Source organism: Elephas maximus, chromosome 5 (assembly GCF_024166365.1).
Source record: "Elephas maximus indicus isolate mEleMax1 chromosome 5, mEleMax1 primary haplotype, whole genome shotgun sequence".
Classification (NCBI taxonomy): domain Eukaryota; kingdom Metazoa; phylum Chordata; class Mammalia; order Proboscidea; family Elephantidae; genus Elephas; species Elephas maximus.
The window spans coordinates 28118954-28133282 of NC_064823.1; the positions used below are offsets into that span (position 1 = coordinate 28118954).

General features: G+C 39.0%; 1 protein-coding gene across 1 annotated transcript in view; it reads left to right on the forward strand.

The window, feature by feature from the left end:
- The window catches only part of LOC126077503 (rho GTPase-activating protein 20-like), a 474291-nt gene that overhangs the window by 348001 nt on the left and 111961 nt on the right, over window positions 1-14329 (forward strand). The window contains exon 14 of the mRNA XM_049887046.1: window positions 4688-4811. Coding sequence (XP_049743003.1) covers window positions 4688-4811 — 124 coding nt within the window. The remainder of the gene's footprint in view (window positions 1-4687; window positions 4812-14329) is intronic.

Below are 14329 nucleotides of genomic sequence, written 5' to 3' on the forward strand. Positions count from 1 at the left end.
TAAAATTAAGCTTAATAAATTTTAATAGGCCCAACTGTATGATATTAAGACAGATTTTCCAGGTCACCACTTAGGAAGCTGGCCTGTGGACGCCTGTGGCTCTAGTACTCAGAGGCCTGAAGTTTTGCTGTATCTAAATTTTGATCATTTCTTTCTGTTTTGGAACATTTTACTTCCCAAAGAAACTAAACCCCCAGAAAATATGATATCCTATCCCACGTTTCCAATTAAGGCGAGGAGCCCTGGTGGCACAATCATTAAGCACTCAGCTCCTAACGGAAAGGTCAGTGGTTTGAACCACCAGCCTATCCTTGGGAGAAAAGGCCTGGCGATCTGATCCCATAAAGATTACAGCCTAGGAAACCCTACGAGGCAGTTCTCTTCTGTCACATGGGGTCACTATAATGAGTCTGAATCCACTCAGGGGTGCACGGAAACAACAAAAACCCTTAAAGAGATGAAAAAGGAAGCTTTTATGAGAGGAGGTTTTTCCAAGAAGCACATATATCTCAAGTCAGAAGACCTACTCCTGTTTTATGTGTGTGTGAGTGTGTGCCTGTATTTGTGTGTGTGGTGTTTGTTTCAGAACTTTTCTTGCCAGGAATTAAGAACACCATGGCTGAAATAGATCATCAAAATGTGTATGTATCTCTTTTGAAGAAAATAATAGGATTTAGGATGTATATCACCAGGCCTTGTAATTTGTACCAGTTGGCTAAACTGTACATAAGCAGATTTCAGAAGATAGAAAGGGGCTTTACCTTTATTCCCATCACAGCCCAGACTCTGCTTTTATGCCACTAGTTTTAGTTGGAGAAAATCCAAGCACCTGCTTATGGGTGTGCAAGTCAGCAAAGAGGTGGAGCCGAGCTCTGTGGATGTCAGAGTGTGGGTGGCTATGAAGGAAGTGGGGACCACACTGAATTTTTCAACTAAATGTGATCTCTATCATTTGTCTAATACATGTTTGCCCTAAGAATAATATTATTTTTCATCTATTTTAGGATTTTTTTAGAAACATCCAGGAAAGTGTATTTTCCTCTGGTCTGTATTGTCAATGGCTTACTGTTATTGATGAAGGGAATGAGGAGGAGAAAATAACTGGAATCCAGAGGTAATGATGCAGTCATTACTCAGCTCTGGCCATGCCTCAAAAATACAACCAACACACTCTCAGGAAAAAATAGCTTCTATTGTACAACTTTGCCTACTAAATAAGGACTACTGCCAAAGGGTTTCATGTGGTCACATCCATGGAGACCAGTTTAAAAGTAGATGTCTACGTTGCTGCTGTCACCAAGTTACTGTTTTTCTCCTCACCTTACTAATAGGGGACCGTTGACCATTGTGCACCTTCTGAATATTTGAAATTAATAGGAGATGAAATCTGTTAGTCCAAGAGAGGTGGTAGAGGCCAACTCTGACAGCGTTATTATTTAAATTTCTCAAATTTTTAACTAACTAGAAAGTCTTGTTATGCTCAGGAAGTAAATGTAATGAAGCATTTCTGTATACATTCATGCCTGCAACTCGCTATTCTCTCGGCACACAGAGGTGAAGGATCTAATCTCTCACCTCAAGAAACTCAGAGGCTGGTGGAGGAGAGAAGTAGATAAACTGAAGTGTCATCAGTGCTATAAAAGGGACACTCAGAAGTTCTGGGGGAACATGGTGGAGTGATAATTAGCTTCCTACGAGACTCAGAGAAAACAGAAGCTCAGATTGCAAAGTCAAGAAATGATCACAAAGAATTCCAGGTCTATGGCCATGCAAGTAGAAATTTCTGGCAGGACTCAACATGAATGCTATGTGCAACATAACAGAATAGGAAAAAAGTACTCAGTAACTCCATTTCCTAAGCTTTCCTTCTATGAAAAACCCTAGAATTCCAATAGTATGTAGTATGTGTATATGCCTGTTGAGAACAATTCTTTTTTCGCGACTTGCAAATGTTATGAATTATCGCCTTCACAATACTTTTGGTGAACCCCCTTTTAGGAATAGAACATAGCATTTGCATTGAAGAGTTAGAAACTAAGGAACAGCGTGAAAGTCACCAAAAAACAAGGCGATGGAACAAAATACCACCTCTATTTCTCTTATAGTTTAGAGAAGACCATTTGAGTACAGTGAGCACCAAGTCCTGTAGCTCTCTGTTGTGCATGTTACCAACTGCACTCGTGTTACGCTTTAGAGGAGACCGTTCGGGTACACCAAGTATCACATCCCATAGCTTGTTGCTGCTGCTAGTATAAAACCTGTGTACTTCACACTACTTTAAGGGTGTATCATCAGTCCGTAGTACTCAGAGCTGGGCTCCCTGTTGCTCGTGCCGTTTTGGTGACCATATTTTCTCCTAGTTGCAGCATCTTGGTATAAAAAAAAAAGTAAAACTCTGAATATGAACTGAGAAACAGTTCCAATGCATGATTAGAAAAAAAAAACATCAATCACAAATATTAGAACATTGAAAATTATACTCTTGTAAACTTGTAGAAGAAAGTGGTACCATTGAGATTGATTTGGAATAAAATTGACCTTGGATGCTGCTGAGCAGAGCAGATCTCAGAACGTACTTATACGTCTTAGTAGATAAGATTTGAACTTTTATCATCAGGCGGCGTGTTTTCATTGTTACCTTGGAAATAAAGGGAGTATTTTCAATGCAATTGCTGTTTAATTTCATCAGTAACGTTTGTGAGTGTTAATTGAGCACATTCTGGAATGTTATGGGGTTTGTGTGTACTAAATTTATATTAAATTCTACATTAATAAGATTAGTCCAAGTGAAACACGGAAACCCTGTGGCATAGTGGCTGAGTGCCATAGCTGTTAACCAAAGGGTCGGCAGTTCGAATCCACCAGGTGCTCCTTGGAAATGCTATGAAGGGGTTCTGCTCTGTCTTATAGGGTCGATATGAGTTGGAATAGACTCGACAGCAACAGGTTTTGGCTTTTTTTTATTGTTGTTAAACACATGGTAGTGGTTTCTGGGAAATATTGCAGGCAGCATTTTTTATGAGACAGAGTTCTACATTCTTTTACGGTTTTCACTGGGTTATGGACATTGTGGACAAAAAAAATGTCTTGTCTCTCTCCTTATTTACAAATTCTTAAAGAAATGACTTAAGAGTGTGTTTTTCTGTATTTCAAGGCTTTTAGACCAACTTCCAAAAGCCAATGTTGTTCTCCTGCGATACCTTTTTGGGGCTTTATACAACATTGAACAACATTCTGCATCGAATCAGATGACTGCATATAATTTATCAGTCTGTATCGCCCCAAGCATCCTTTGGTCTTCTACTTCCTGCAGCCCAGGACTGGAAAATGAATTGACAAAAAAGGTAATCCTATTTCTCCTTTTTATGCCTTTGGGGCCTGAGTCCTCACTTCGAACTTGAAAATCAGGTTGTTATCTAAAGCACCATTTTTTAAAAGTATACAATTTAATCCTACTCTTCTGGGATGGCAGAGTCATTTGTCTTATCATGGTGGGGTATGGGAAGCTGGGTCGTTAAGTGGGAAATTGAGAGCAGCTCAGTCACTTCTTCTTTCCCGTTCAGGACACTAAATATAAGACTGACTGAACCATAAACCAAAACCCATTGCCATCAAGTGGATTCTGACTTAACAGCAACCCTATAGGAAAGAGTAGAACTGCCCCATAGGGTTTCCAAGGAGTGGCTGGTGAATTTGAAGTGCTGACGTTTCGGTTAGCAGCGTGCTGTTTAACCAGTGTGCCACCAGGGCTCCGACCAAACCATAGAAAGATAAAAAAGTGGTGTGATATGATAGAAAAAACCTGGGCTTTGAAGTTAGACAAGCCAAGCTTCAACTCTCAACCTTACCATTGCTGGATGTGTAACCTTGGGCAAAGTCTCCAAGCCAGCCCCCTCATCTAAACATTGGTAGTTCTGACAGCACCGAGCTCATCTAGGCATTGCTTGCAGTTGTGCCCATGCACATCCCAGGGGGCCAGGCAATATGAGCACCCTTGGTTCCACACACACTAGACTTCTGCCAGCACTGGCCCACTCAGAAATACTTGGCTGCCCTTTTATGTCTGCTATTGGGGTGAAGAAACTAGTAAAAGATTCCAGAACATCCTAAGGGAGCAGCAGGGTGTCTAATAAGATCACAATTTCCCCCTAGCACCCCCACAGAGCAAGCCTAAGGCAAGACAATGCTTGGGGAAGGACAGCAGTTCGACAGACAGATTTTTCTACCCCACTGCCCCATTCCTTCACAGTCAGCCCACAGAGAAATTCCACTTCTCACGGTTAAGATACTTCTTCACTTAACAAGTGAATTTCATGAATTTTCATGTATCGGATGCTTTATAAGTTGAATAACATCTTTACCCCCAACACCATATGTGGGTAATTTAAAAATTATCTGAATGTTAACTGTGTAGCCATTGGTATAAAAATATTAACCATTAAGCCAGGGACACAAATTTCATGTTTATTTCACTGATTAAGTGCATTTTTAACGTCTTTGCCCAAACTACTCTTGAAAGTATCACAGTTTCTTAGAGAAAACTAGTTTATTTGCTTTCACATCAACTCTGAATTTGTCTCAGAATTCTTTTACATTTTGGTTAGATTCAGGGTGCCTATATGAAATGTGATTTATAACTTTGTCAGATTAAAAAAAAACAAAACATTTTTGCCATTTTGTGTTCCAGATTTCTCTTGTACAATTTGTTATCAAAAATTGCTTGAACATATTTGGAAAAGACATCACTTCCCTCTTGGAGGAAAGCTCAATGATCACAACAATGAGTTGTGATTGTTCAGAGAAGGCTTCAGGTACTGTGAATAATTTAATGGCTTTTCTAAGAGAGAGTGAGCCTGGTAGGAGTCGTGGGTGACGCCGAGACAGCAACTGCCCTGGAGCCCACAGCACGACCCAGGACAATGAAGCTGGGCCTCGGGGTCTTCTCACTGCTTCTCCAGAAGGGTGGCTCATGGATAGGGGGAGAGAGCACGCTGTTGTGAGATCAGAGAAAAGACCAAGTCCACGATGTCAAGAAGTTGCTAGTGCAGCTTGTAACAGCATCAGGACAGAGCATGGTAGGATACAGTGGTCTGGAGACTTTTTCAAACAAAACTTTAAATGGAACCCTGATACATCTAACAGATGCGCTCTGGTTGAAACCAAAGTGAGGGGCCAAGAGCACTGCCTGTTTTATTTCTCCCCCTCTTCTTGCTCAGTGTCCCTGAGGTACCTCAGGGATCCAGTGCTCTTTGAAACAGTTTGAAAAGAACCAGCATCATTGAGAAAAAAAGGACTTGATGTCAAACAGCCTATTCAGAGTGTGAACCCCTGCCCCACTGTTAGCAGTTCTGTCATCTGTGGCCAGTTTTTCCATCTCAGCCTCAAATTCTTAATCTCTAAAATTCAGATAAAAATGGTATCTAAATCTCAGGATATTTGTGAGGATTAACTAAGATAATGATGTCAAGTGAATTTGTAAAAAAGACAACAATGGAGTAGTAGAGATTTCTCTGAGGCCAGGCTCAGTAGCTAGCATTATTTGAGTCTAGGTAATCATAGCTAAGGGGCCCCTGGGTGGTGCAAACAATTAAGCGCCCTGCTACTAACCGAAAAGTTGGCAGTTCAAACCTGCTCAGAGATGCCTTGGAAGAAGGGCCTGGCAATCTCCTTCCAAAAGGTCACGGTCATGAAAACCCTATGGAGCACAGTTGTGTTCTGCAACACGTGGGGTCGCCATGAGTCAGAATTGTCTCAATAACACCTGGACATCATAGCTAACTGCCAACAGCCCATTTTACAAGGTGGATTTTAGATTCAGAACCAGTATCATGTATCATGCGTCCCTTCATATTTTTGCTATTTATTGTTTGTATGATATGTATCTCAGTGCTCTGAGGAAATCTTTAAGAAAGTCCATTTTATCAGGAACTGAGATGAGTCTAATATCTGAGAATATGTTTATGCCAAGAGAACTTTTTTTTTTTCTCATTCAGAAGTAACAACGGAGCAGCCTCTTGAATCCAAGCCGATAAGAGTTATACTAATTTACAGAAAGAGACAACTGCGGGATTCTGCCCAGGCCCCGTCTGACATGGACCAACCACCTGTCACCATTTTCTGAGTCCCTGAAGATTAGAACAGCCATAATCGTATTGGACTCTTCCATATCACTCCTATCTATAAGACACCACTGAGAGCTGTTGTGTTTTCCAAAATGTTTGTAGGGCTTTGCTGAATTTGTATTTTATGGGATTTTTTTCCCAAAATGTAAAGGTGTACAACTAATGAGAACAGGAAAAAACCTCAGGGTAATGCTTATCTCTGTGAAAGAAGGAAGGGGATGGGATAGGATAAAAGAAATTTCAAGCATATGTGTGTTATTTTATATCTTAAAAGAAAGATTTAAAAATGCTAACATTTTTCATATGCTTTTCACATCATTTTTAAAAATATTGTGATTTAGGAGAAAATTTACATAGAAATTAGGTCCTCATTTAACAATGTCTATACATATTCAATGACATTGGCTTTACTTCTCAGAATGTGTCAGCATTCTCATTATTTCCGTTCTGGTTGTTGTGTTTCCATTAATCTAGCTCCTTGACCCTCCTTACCTTCTCATCCTTGGTCTAGAGTAAATATTAACTGTTAGGTTTCATTTAGGTGGTTGGTTAGAGTAGCACAGTATTCACTGGCGATATTATTTATTGCTATGATCCACTCAGTCTTTGGCTGCTAGGTGACCTCTGGGAATAGTTTGAGTTCCAAGTTTAAAAGGCATCCCAAGGCAATAGTCTCAGGGTTCCTCTAGTCTCTACCAGTCCAGTAGGTCTGATCTTTTTCTAGGAATTTGAGTTTTGTACTTCTTTTTTTTTTTTTTTTCATTCTATCTGGAACCATCTATTGTGTCCCTGATCAAAATGGTTGATAGTGGTAGCTGTGTACCATCTAGTTCTTCTGGTCTTATGGTAGCAAAGGCTGTGGTTTGTGTGGGAGATGGTTCCTATGGATTAATTTCCTTCTTGAGTCTTTGGTTTCTTTCACTCTCCTTTGCTCCAGACCGGAAGAGATCAGGAGTTGTATCTTAGCTGGCCGCTCACAAGCTTTTAAGGCCCCAAACGCTACTCACCAAACTGGGATGTAGAACATTATCTTTATGTGCTATGTCCTACCAAGTGGCCAGGTTGTCCCCTGAGATTATGATCCTAAGCCCTCAAACTGCTTCACATCATTTTTTAATAAATAAAAAGTTTAGATAGTTTTTATTGCATAAATATCCACAACATACCTATGTTTGCATATGTAAGTAAATAAAGTATTATTGAATGTACCAAGGGCTGCCAAAAGAACAAACAAATCTGTCTTGGAAGAAATACAGCCAGAATGCTCCTTAGAAGCCAGGATGGTGAGACTTGGTCTTTGGACTTGTTATCAGAAGGGATCAGTCCCTGGAGAAGGGATGGATTGACACAGTGGCCACAACAATGGACTCAAGCATAACAACAATTGTGAGGATAGCGCAGACCGGGCAGTGTTTTCTTCTGTTGTGCATAGTGTAACAACAACAAAGTATTATTCAATGAATCAGTAACCTACACAAATTTTTATCATTCTGCAACTTTTTTTTAAACCTTAACATATTTTCTCCATATTGATATATGTAGAACTAATTCACTCAGTCTAGTTGTTTTATGGAGTCCCTGAGTGGTAAAAATAGCTACCATGCTTGGCTGCTACCTGAAAGGTTTGGAGGTTTGAGTCTATCCAAAGGTGCCTCAGAAGAAAGGCATGCTGTCTACTTCTGAAAAGTCAATGATTGAAATCCCTGTTAAGCCTTGTTCTACTCTGAAGGACGTGGGTTTGCCAAGATTCCGAGTCAACTCAGTGCTAACTTTTCTCTTTTTTTTTTTTTTTGAGTTTCTATAAGTTGCTAAAAAGCCCTAGTGGTATACTGGTTAAGTATTTGGTGGTAACCCAAGGGTAAGTGGTTTGAATCCACCAACCACTCCACGGGAGAAAGATGTGGCTCACTTATGCCTAATGTATCTCCCTTTTTTTATTTGTTTGTATGTGTACAACTGGCTTATTGAAAAGCCTGATTCACTGGGGTACAGCTATGGAATTGCTTTACTTATTTATTTTTTTCTAATCACTGCCTTTGACTGTGCTGAATCTCTCTTTCTAGTCCTTTAATGATATGCAGGACAGATCTCACAGCTGATTACTTTCACATATTAAACAGTGCAGTTCAGTTCTGTCCACTTATCCCAGTTTAAGTTAGCAGTCTCATGGCCTTCCTCTCTGCCAGCTCAGCCCAGTCGTAACTGGAGGAACTTGGATTTAGGAGGGAGCCTCGTCTGCTCTTTTGCTTCTCCTCATCCTCTTATGGTCTTCATCTCTCCTCCAATGTAGTGGATTGGGGTGAGGGTGGGGGTCGTGGAAGCCTTTGGAATCTTCTCTTTACTGACATGAGCTGCGCTTTGATTCACTGAGTTGGCAGGCACCTTTATGTTGGGGGATATAGGTGAATTCTTTGTGAAATGAATGAAAAACTCTGACTTCTCCTGACCCACCTCCCCATTCCCATCCTTGGTAGTTCAAACCGCATTCTCTTTCTTTTTTTTTAAATTAGTTTTTATGGTTCTTTAAGTGAAAGTTTACAAATCAGGTTAGTCTCTCATACAAAAATGTATATACACCTTCCTAGACACGCCTACCTGCTCTCCCTCTAATGAGATAGCACAATTCTTCCCTCCACTCTCTCTTCTTGTGTCCATTTGGGTAGCTTCTGGCCCCCTCTGCCTTCTCATCTCCCCTCCAGACAGGAGATGCCAACATAGTCTCATGTGTCTACTTGATCCAAGAAGCTCGTTCTTCACCGCTATCATTTTCCATCCCATACTCCAGTCCCATCCCTATCTGAAGAGTTCACTTTGGGAAAGGTTCCTGTCTTGGGCTAACAGAAGGTCTAGGAACCATAGCCTTCTAGTCCCAGTCTGACCATTAAGTCTGGTCTTTTTCTGAGAATTTGGGGTCGGCATCCCACTGCTCTCCTGCTCCCTCAGGGGTTCTCTGTTCTGTTCCCTGTCAAGGCAGTCATCGGTTGTGGCTGGGTACCATCTAGTTCTGCTCTCAGGCTGATGTAAAAACCAGAGCCAAACCCAGTGCCGTCGAGTCGATTCTGACTCATGGCGACACTATAGGACAGAGTAGAACTGCCCCATAGAGTTTCCAAGGAGTGCCTGGCAGATTCGAACTGCTGACTCTTTGGTTAGCAGCTGTAGTGCTTAACCACTATGCTATCAGGCTGATGTAGTCTCTGGTTTATGTGGTCCTTTCTGTCTCTTAGGCTTATCATTACCTTGTGTCTTTGGTGTTCTTCCTTCTTCCTTGTTCCAGGTGGTTTGAGACCAATTGATGCGTCGTAGATGGACACTTGCTAGCGTTTAAGACCTCAAACACAACTCTCCAAAATGGGATGCAGAATGTTTTCTTAATAGGTTTTATTATGCCAATTGGTTTAGATATCCCCTGAAACCATGGTCCGCAAACCCTCACCCCTGCTACTCTGGCCTTTGAAGCGTTCAGTTTATTCAGGAAACTTCTTTGCTTTTGGTTTAGTTCAGTTGTGTTGACCTCTCCTGTATTGTGTATTATCTTTCCCTTCACCTAAAATAAAGCATATCTACTACCTAATTACTGAAAACCCCTCTACCTCCCTTCCTCCCTCCCCCCTCTCCTAACCATCAAAGAATATTTTCTTCTGTGTTTAAACTATTTCTCCAGTTCTTATGATAGTACTCTTATACACAATTTGTTTTTTTGCAACTAATTTCACTCAGCATAATGTCTTCTAGATTTCTCCATGTTATGAAACGTTTCATGGATTCATCATTGTTCTTTATCGATGCGTAGTATTCCATTGTGTGAATATACCATAATTTATTTATCCATTCATCTGCTGATGAGCACCTTGGTTGCTTCCAACTTTTTGCTATTGTAAACAGTGCTGCAATGAACATGAGTGTACATATATCGGTTTGAGCAAAGGTTCTTATTTCTCTAGGATATATTCCAAGGAGTGGGATTGCTGGATCATATGGTAGTTCAATCTCTAATTTTTTAAGTGCCAAATCCATTTCCAAAGTGTTTGTACCATTTTACATTCCCACCTGCAATGTATCAGTGTTCCAGTCTCTCCACAACCTCTCCAGCATTTATTAGTATGTGTTCTTTGGATCAATGCCAGCTTTGTTGAAGTGAGACGGAATCTCGCTGTAGTTTTGATTTGCATTTCTCTAATGGCTAATGATAGTGAGCCTTTCCTCATGTATCTGATAGCAGCCTGAATCTCTTCTTTAGTGAAGTGCCTGTTCATAGCCTTTGCCCATTTTTTCCTATGGTTATTTGTCTATTTGTGGTTGAGTTTTAGCGGAATCATGTAGGTTTTAGCAGGCACAGATCGGAAATGTCATAGCTAAAAACTTTTTCCCAGTCTCTAGGTAGTCTTTTTGCTCTTTTGGTGAAGTCTTTGGAGGAGCATAGGTGTTTGATTTTTAGGAACTCCCAGTTATCTGGCTTTTCTTCTACATCTTTATTCTTGTTTTGTATACTGTTTCTGCCAGGTATTAGGGCTCCTAACGTTGTCCCTATTTTTTCTTCCATGATCATTATCATTTTAGATTTTATGTTTAGGTATTTGATCCATTTTGAGTATATTTTTGTGCATGGTGTGAGGTATGCGTCTTGTTTCATTGTTTTGCACATGGATATCCAGTTATGCCAGCACCATTTGTTAAAAAGACTGTCTTTTCCCCAATTAACCTACTTTGGGCCTTTGTCAAATATCATTTGCTCATATGTGGATAGATTTATGTCTGGATTCTCAGCTCTGTTCCATTGGTCTATGTATCTGTTGTTATACCAGTAGCAGGTGTTTTGACTACTGTGGCGGTATAATAGGTTCTAAAATCAGGTAGACTGAGGCCTCCCACGTTGTTCTTCTTTTTCAGTAATGCTTTACTTATCTGGGGTCTCTTGCCCGTCCATGTGAAGTTGGTGATTTGTTTCTCCATCTCATTAAAAAATGTCATTGGAATTTGGATGAGAATTGCATTGTATCTATCGATGGCTTTTGGTATAATAGACATTTTTACAATGTTAAATCTTCCTATCCCTGAGCAAGGTATGTTTTCCTGCTTACGTAGATCTCTTTTGGTTTCTTGCAGTAGTGTCTAGAAGTTTTCTTTGTATAAGTCCTTTACATCTCTGGCAAGGTTTTTTCCTAAGTATGTTATCTTCTTGGGGGCTACTGTAAATGGTATTGATTTGGTGATTTCCTCTTCGATGTCCTTTTTGTTGGTGTAGTGGAATCCAACTGATTCTTGTATGTTTACCTTGTATCCTGATACTCTGCCAAACTCTTCTATTAGTTTCACTGTTTTTTTGAGGACTCTAGGGTTTTCTGTGTATAAGATCATATCTTCTGCAAATAGAGATACTTTTTCTTCTGCTTTAGCAATCTGGATGCCATTTATTTCTTCATTTAGCCTAATTACTATGGCTAGACCGTCTAGCACAATGTTGAGTAAGATTGGGGGTAAGAGGCATCCTTGTCTGGTTCCTGCTCTCATGGGAAATGCTTTCAGAATCTCTCCATATAGGATGATGTTGGCTATTGGCTTTGTATAAATGCTCTTTATTATGTTGAGGAATTTCCCTTCTATTCTTATTTTGCTGAGAGTTTTTATCATGAATGGGTGTTGGACTTTGTCAAATGCATATTCTGCGTCAGTGAAGAAAATCATGTGGTTCTTGTCTTTTTATTTTATTTATATGGTAAAAAGAAAAAAAAAATTTGTTTTCTTTGGGTTACATAATTTGTTTTTCTAATGTTGAACCATCCCTGCATAAACACCCCTGCATTCGTGGTATAAATCCCACTTTGTCATGGTGAATTTTTTTTTTTTTTGATATATTGTTGAATTCTGTTGGCTAGAATTTTGATGAGGATTTTTGCATCTAAGTTCATAAGGCTTATAGTTCTGTAATCTTCTTTTTTTGTGGTGTCTTTACCTGGTTCTGGTATCAGGGATATGCCTGCTTCATAGAATGAGTTTGGGAGTATTCCGTCCCATTCTATGCTGTGAAATACTTTTAGCACTAGTGGTGTTAACTCTTCTCGGAAATTCTGGTAGAACTCTATAGTGAAGCCATCAGGGACAGGTTTTTGTGTGTGTGTGTGTGTGTGTGTGTGTGAGTTTTTTGATTACCTTTTCAATCTCTTTTTTTGTTATGCGTCTATTTAGTTGTTCTAGCTCTGTTTGTGTTAGCTTATGTAGGTAGTATGTTTCTAGGAACTCATCCATTAATTCTAGGTTTTTAAATTTGTTAGAGTACAATTTTTGTAGTAATCTGATATGATTATTTTAATTTCAGTTGGGTCTGTTGTAATATCACCTATCTCATTTCTTATTTGGGTTATTTGTTTCCTTTCCTGTTTTTCTTTTGTCAGTCTGGCCAATGGTTTATCAATTTTATTAATTTTTTCAAAGAACCAGCTTTTGGTCTTGTTAACTCTTTCAATTGCTTTCCTCTTCTCTATTTCATTTAATTCTGCTTTAATTTTTATTATTTGTTTTCTTCTGGTGCCTGACTGTTTCTTTTCTTCCTCTCTTTCTATTTGTTCAAGTTGTAGGGACAGTTCTTTGATTTTGGTCCTTCTTTTTGTGCATTTATTGCTATAAATTGACCTCTGAGCATTGCTTTCGCTGTGTCCCAAAGGTTCTGATTGGAAGTGTTTTCATTCTCATTAGATTCTATGAATTTCTTTATTCCCACCTGAATGTCTTCTATAACCCAGTCTCTTTTGACAGAGTATTGTTCGGTGTCCAAGTATTTGATTTCTTTTCCCTGGTTTTTCTGTTGTTGATTTCTACTTTTATGGTCTTATGGTCAGAGAAGATGCTTTGTAATATATGTTTTGGATTCTGCAAAGGCTTTCTTTATGAACTAATATGTGGTCTATTCTAGAGAATGCTCCAGGTGCGCTAGAAAAGAAAGTATAATTTGCAGCTGATGGGTGGAGTGTTCTGTATGTGTCTATGAGGTCAAGTTGGTTGATTGTGGCATTTAGATCTTTCATGTCTTTATTGAGCTTCTTACTGGATGTCCTGTCCTTCACCAAAAGTGGTGTGTTGAAGTCTCCTACTATAATTGTGGAGCTGTCTATCTCACTTTTCGATGCCGTTAGTGTTTGTTTTATGTATCTTGCAGCCCTGTCATTGGGTGCATAAATATTTAATATGGTTATATCTTCCAGGTAAATTGTCCCTTTAATCCTTATATAGAGTCCTTCTTTATCCTTTGTGGTGGATTGAACTTTAAAGTCTATTTTGTCAAAAAATAATATTGCCATTCCAACTTGTTATAGATTGTTGTTTTCTTGATATATTTTTTTCCATCCTTTGAATTTTAGTTTGTTTTCATCTGTAAGGCTAAGGTATGTCTCTTGTAGGCAGGATATAGCTGGAATATGTTTTTCTTTATCCAATTCCTACTCTCTTTCTCTTTACTGGTGCATTTAGTCCATTTACTTTCAGTGTAAGTATACATAGGTATGAGTTCATTGCTGTCATTTTGATACCTTTTTTGTGTGCATTGCTGACAATTTCATTTTCCACTGACCTTTCTGTGCTGAGAAGTTTTTCTTTGTAAATTGTAGTTGAATTTGTTTTTCATTGTACTTAAATTTGTTTTTAGCGAGTCTTTATGTTTATCTTGGTTTTTATTTTGAAGCATGGGATTGTTAGTCTTCTTTGTGGTTACCTTAATATTTATCCCTATTTTTCTAAGTAGAAACCTAACTTGTATCTCCATATATCACCTTGATTTCCTCTCCATATGGAAGATCTATGCCTCCTGTATTTAGTCCCTCTTTTTTGATTACTGTCATCTTTTACAAAATGACATCAGTGATTCCGTGTTTTGAGCATTTTTTTTAATCTTATTTTATTTTTGTGATTTCCCTATCTGGGTTAATATCAGGATGTTTTGTTCTGTGTCCTTGTGTTGTGCTGATATCTGATATTATTGATTTTCTGACCAAAGAATTTCTTTACTAATTCGTGTAGCTTTGGTTTGGTTTTTGCAAATTCTCTAAGCTTGCGTTTATGTGTAAATGACTTAATTTCACCTTCATATTTGAGAGAGAGTTTTGCTGGATGTATGATTCTTGGTTAGCAATTTTTCTCCTTCAATATTGTATTTATGTAATCCCATTGCCTTCTTGCCTGCATGGTTCTGCTGAGTAGTCCGAACTTATTCTTCT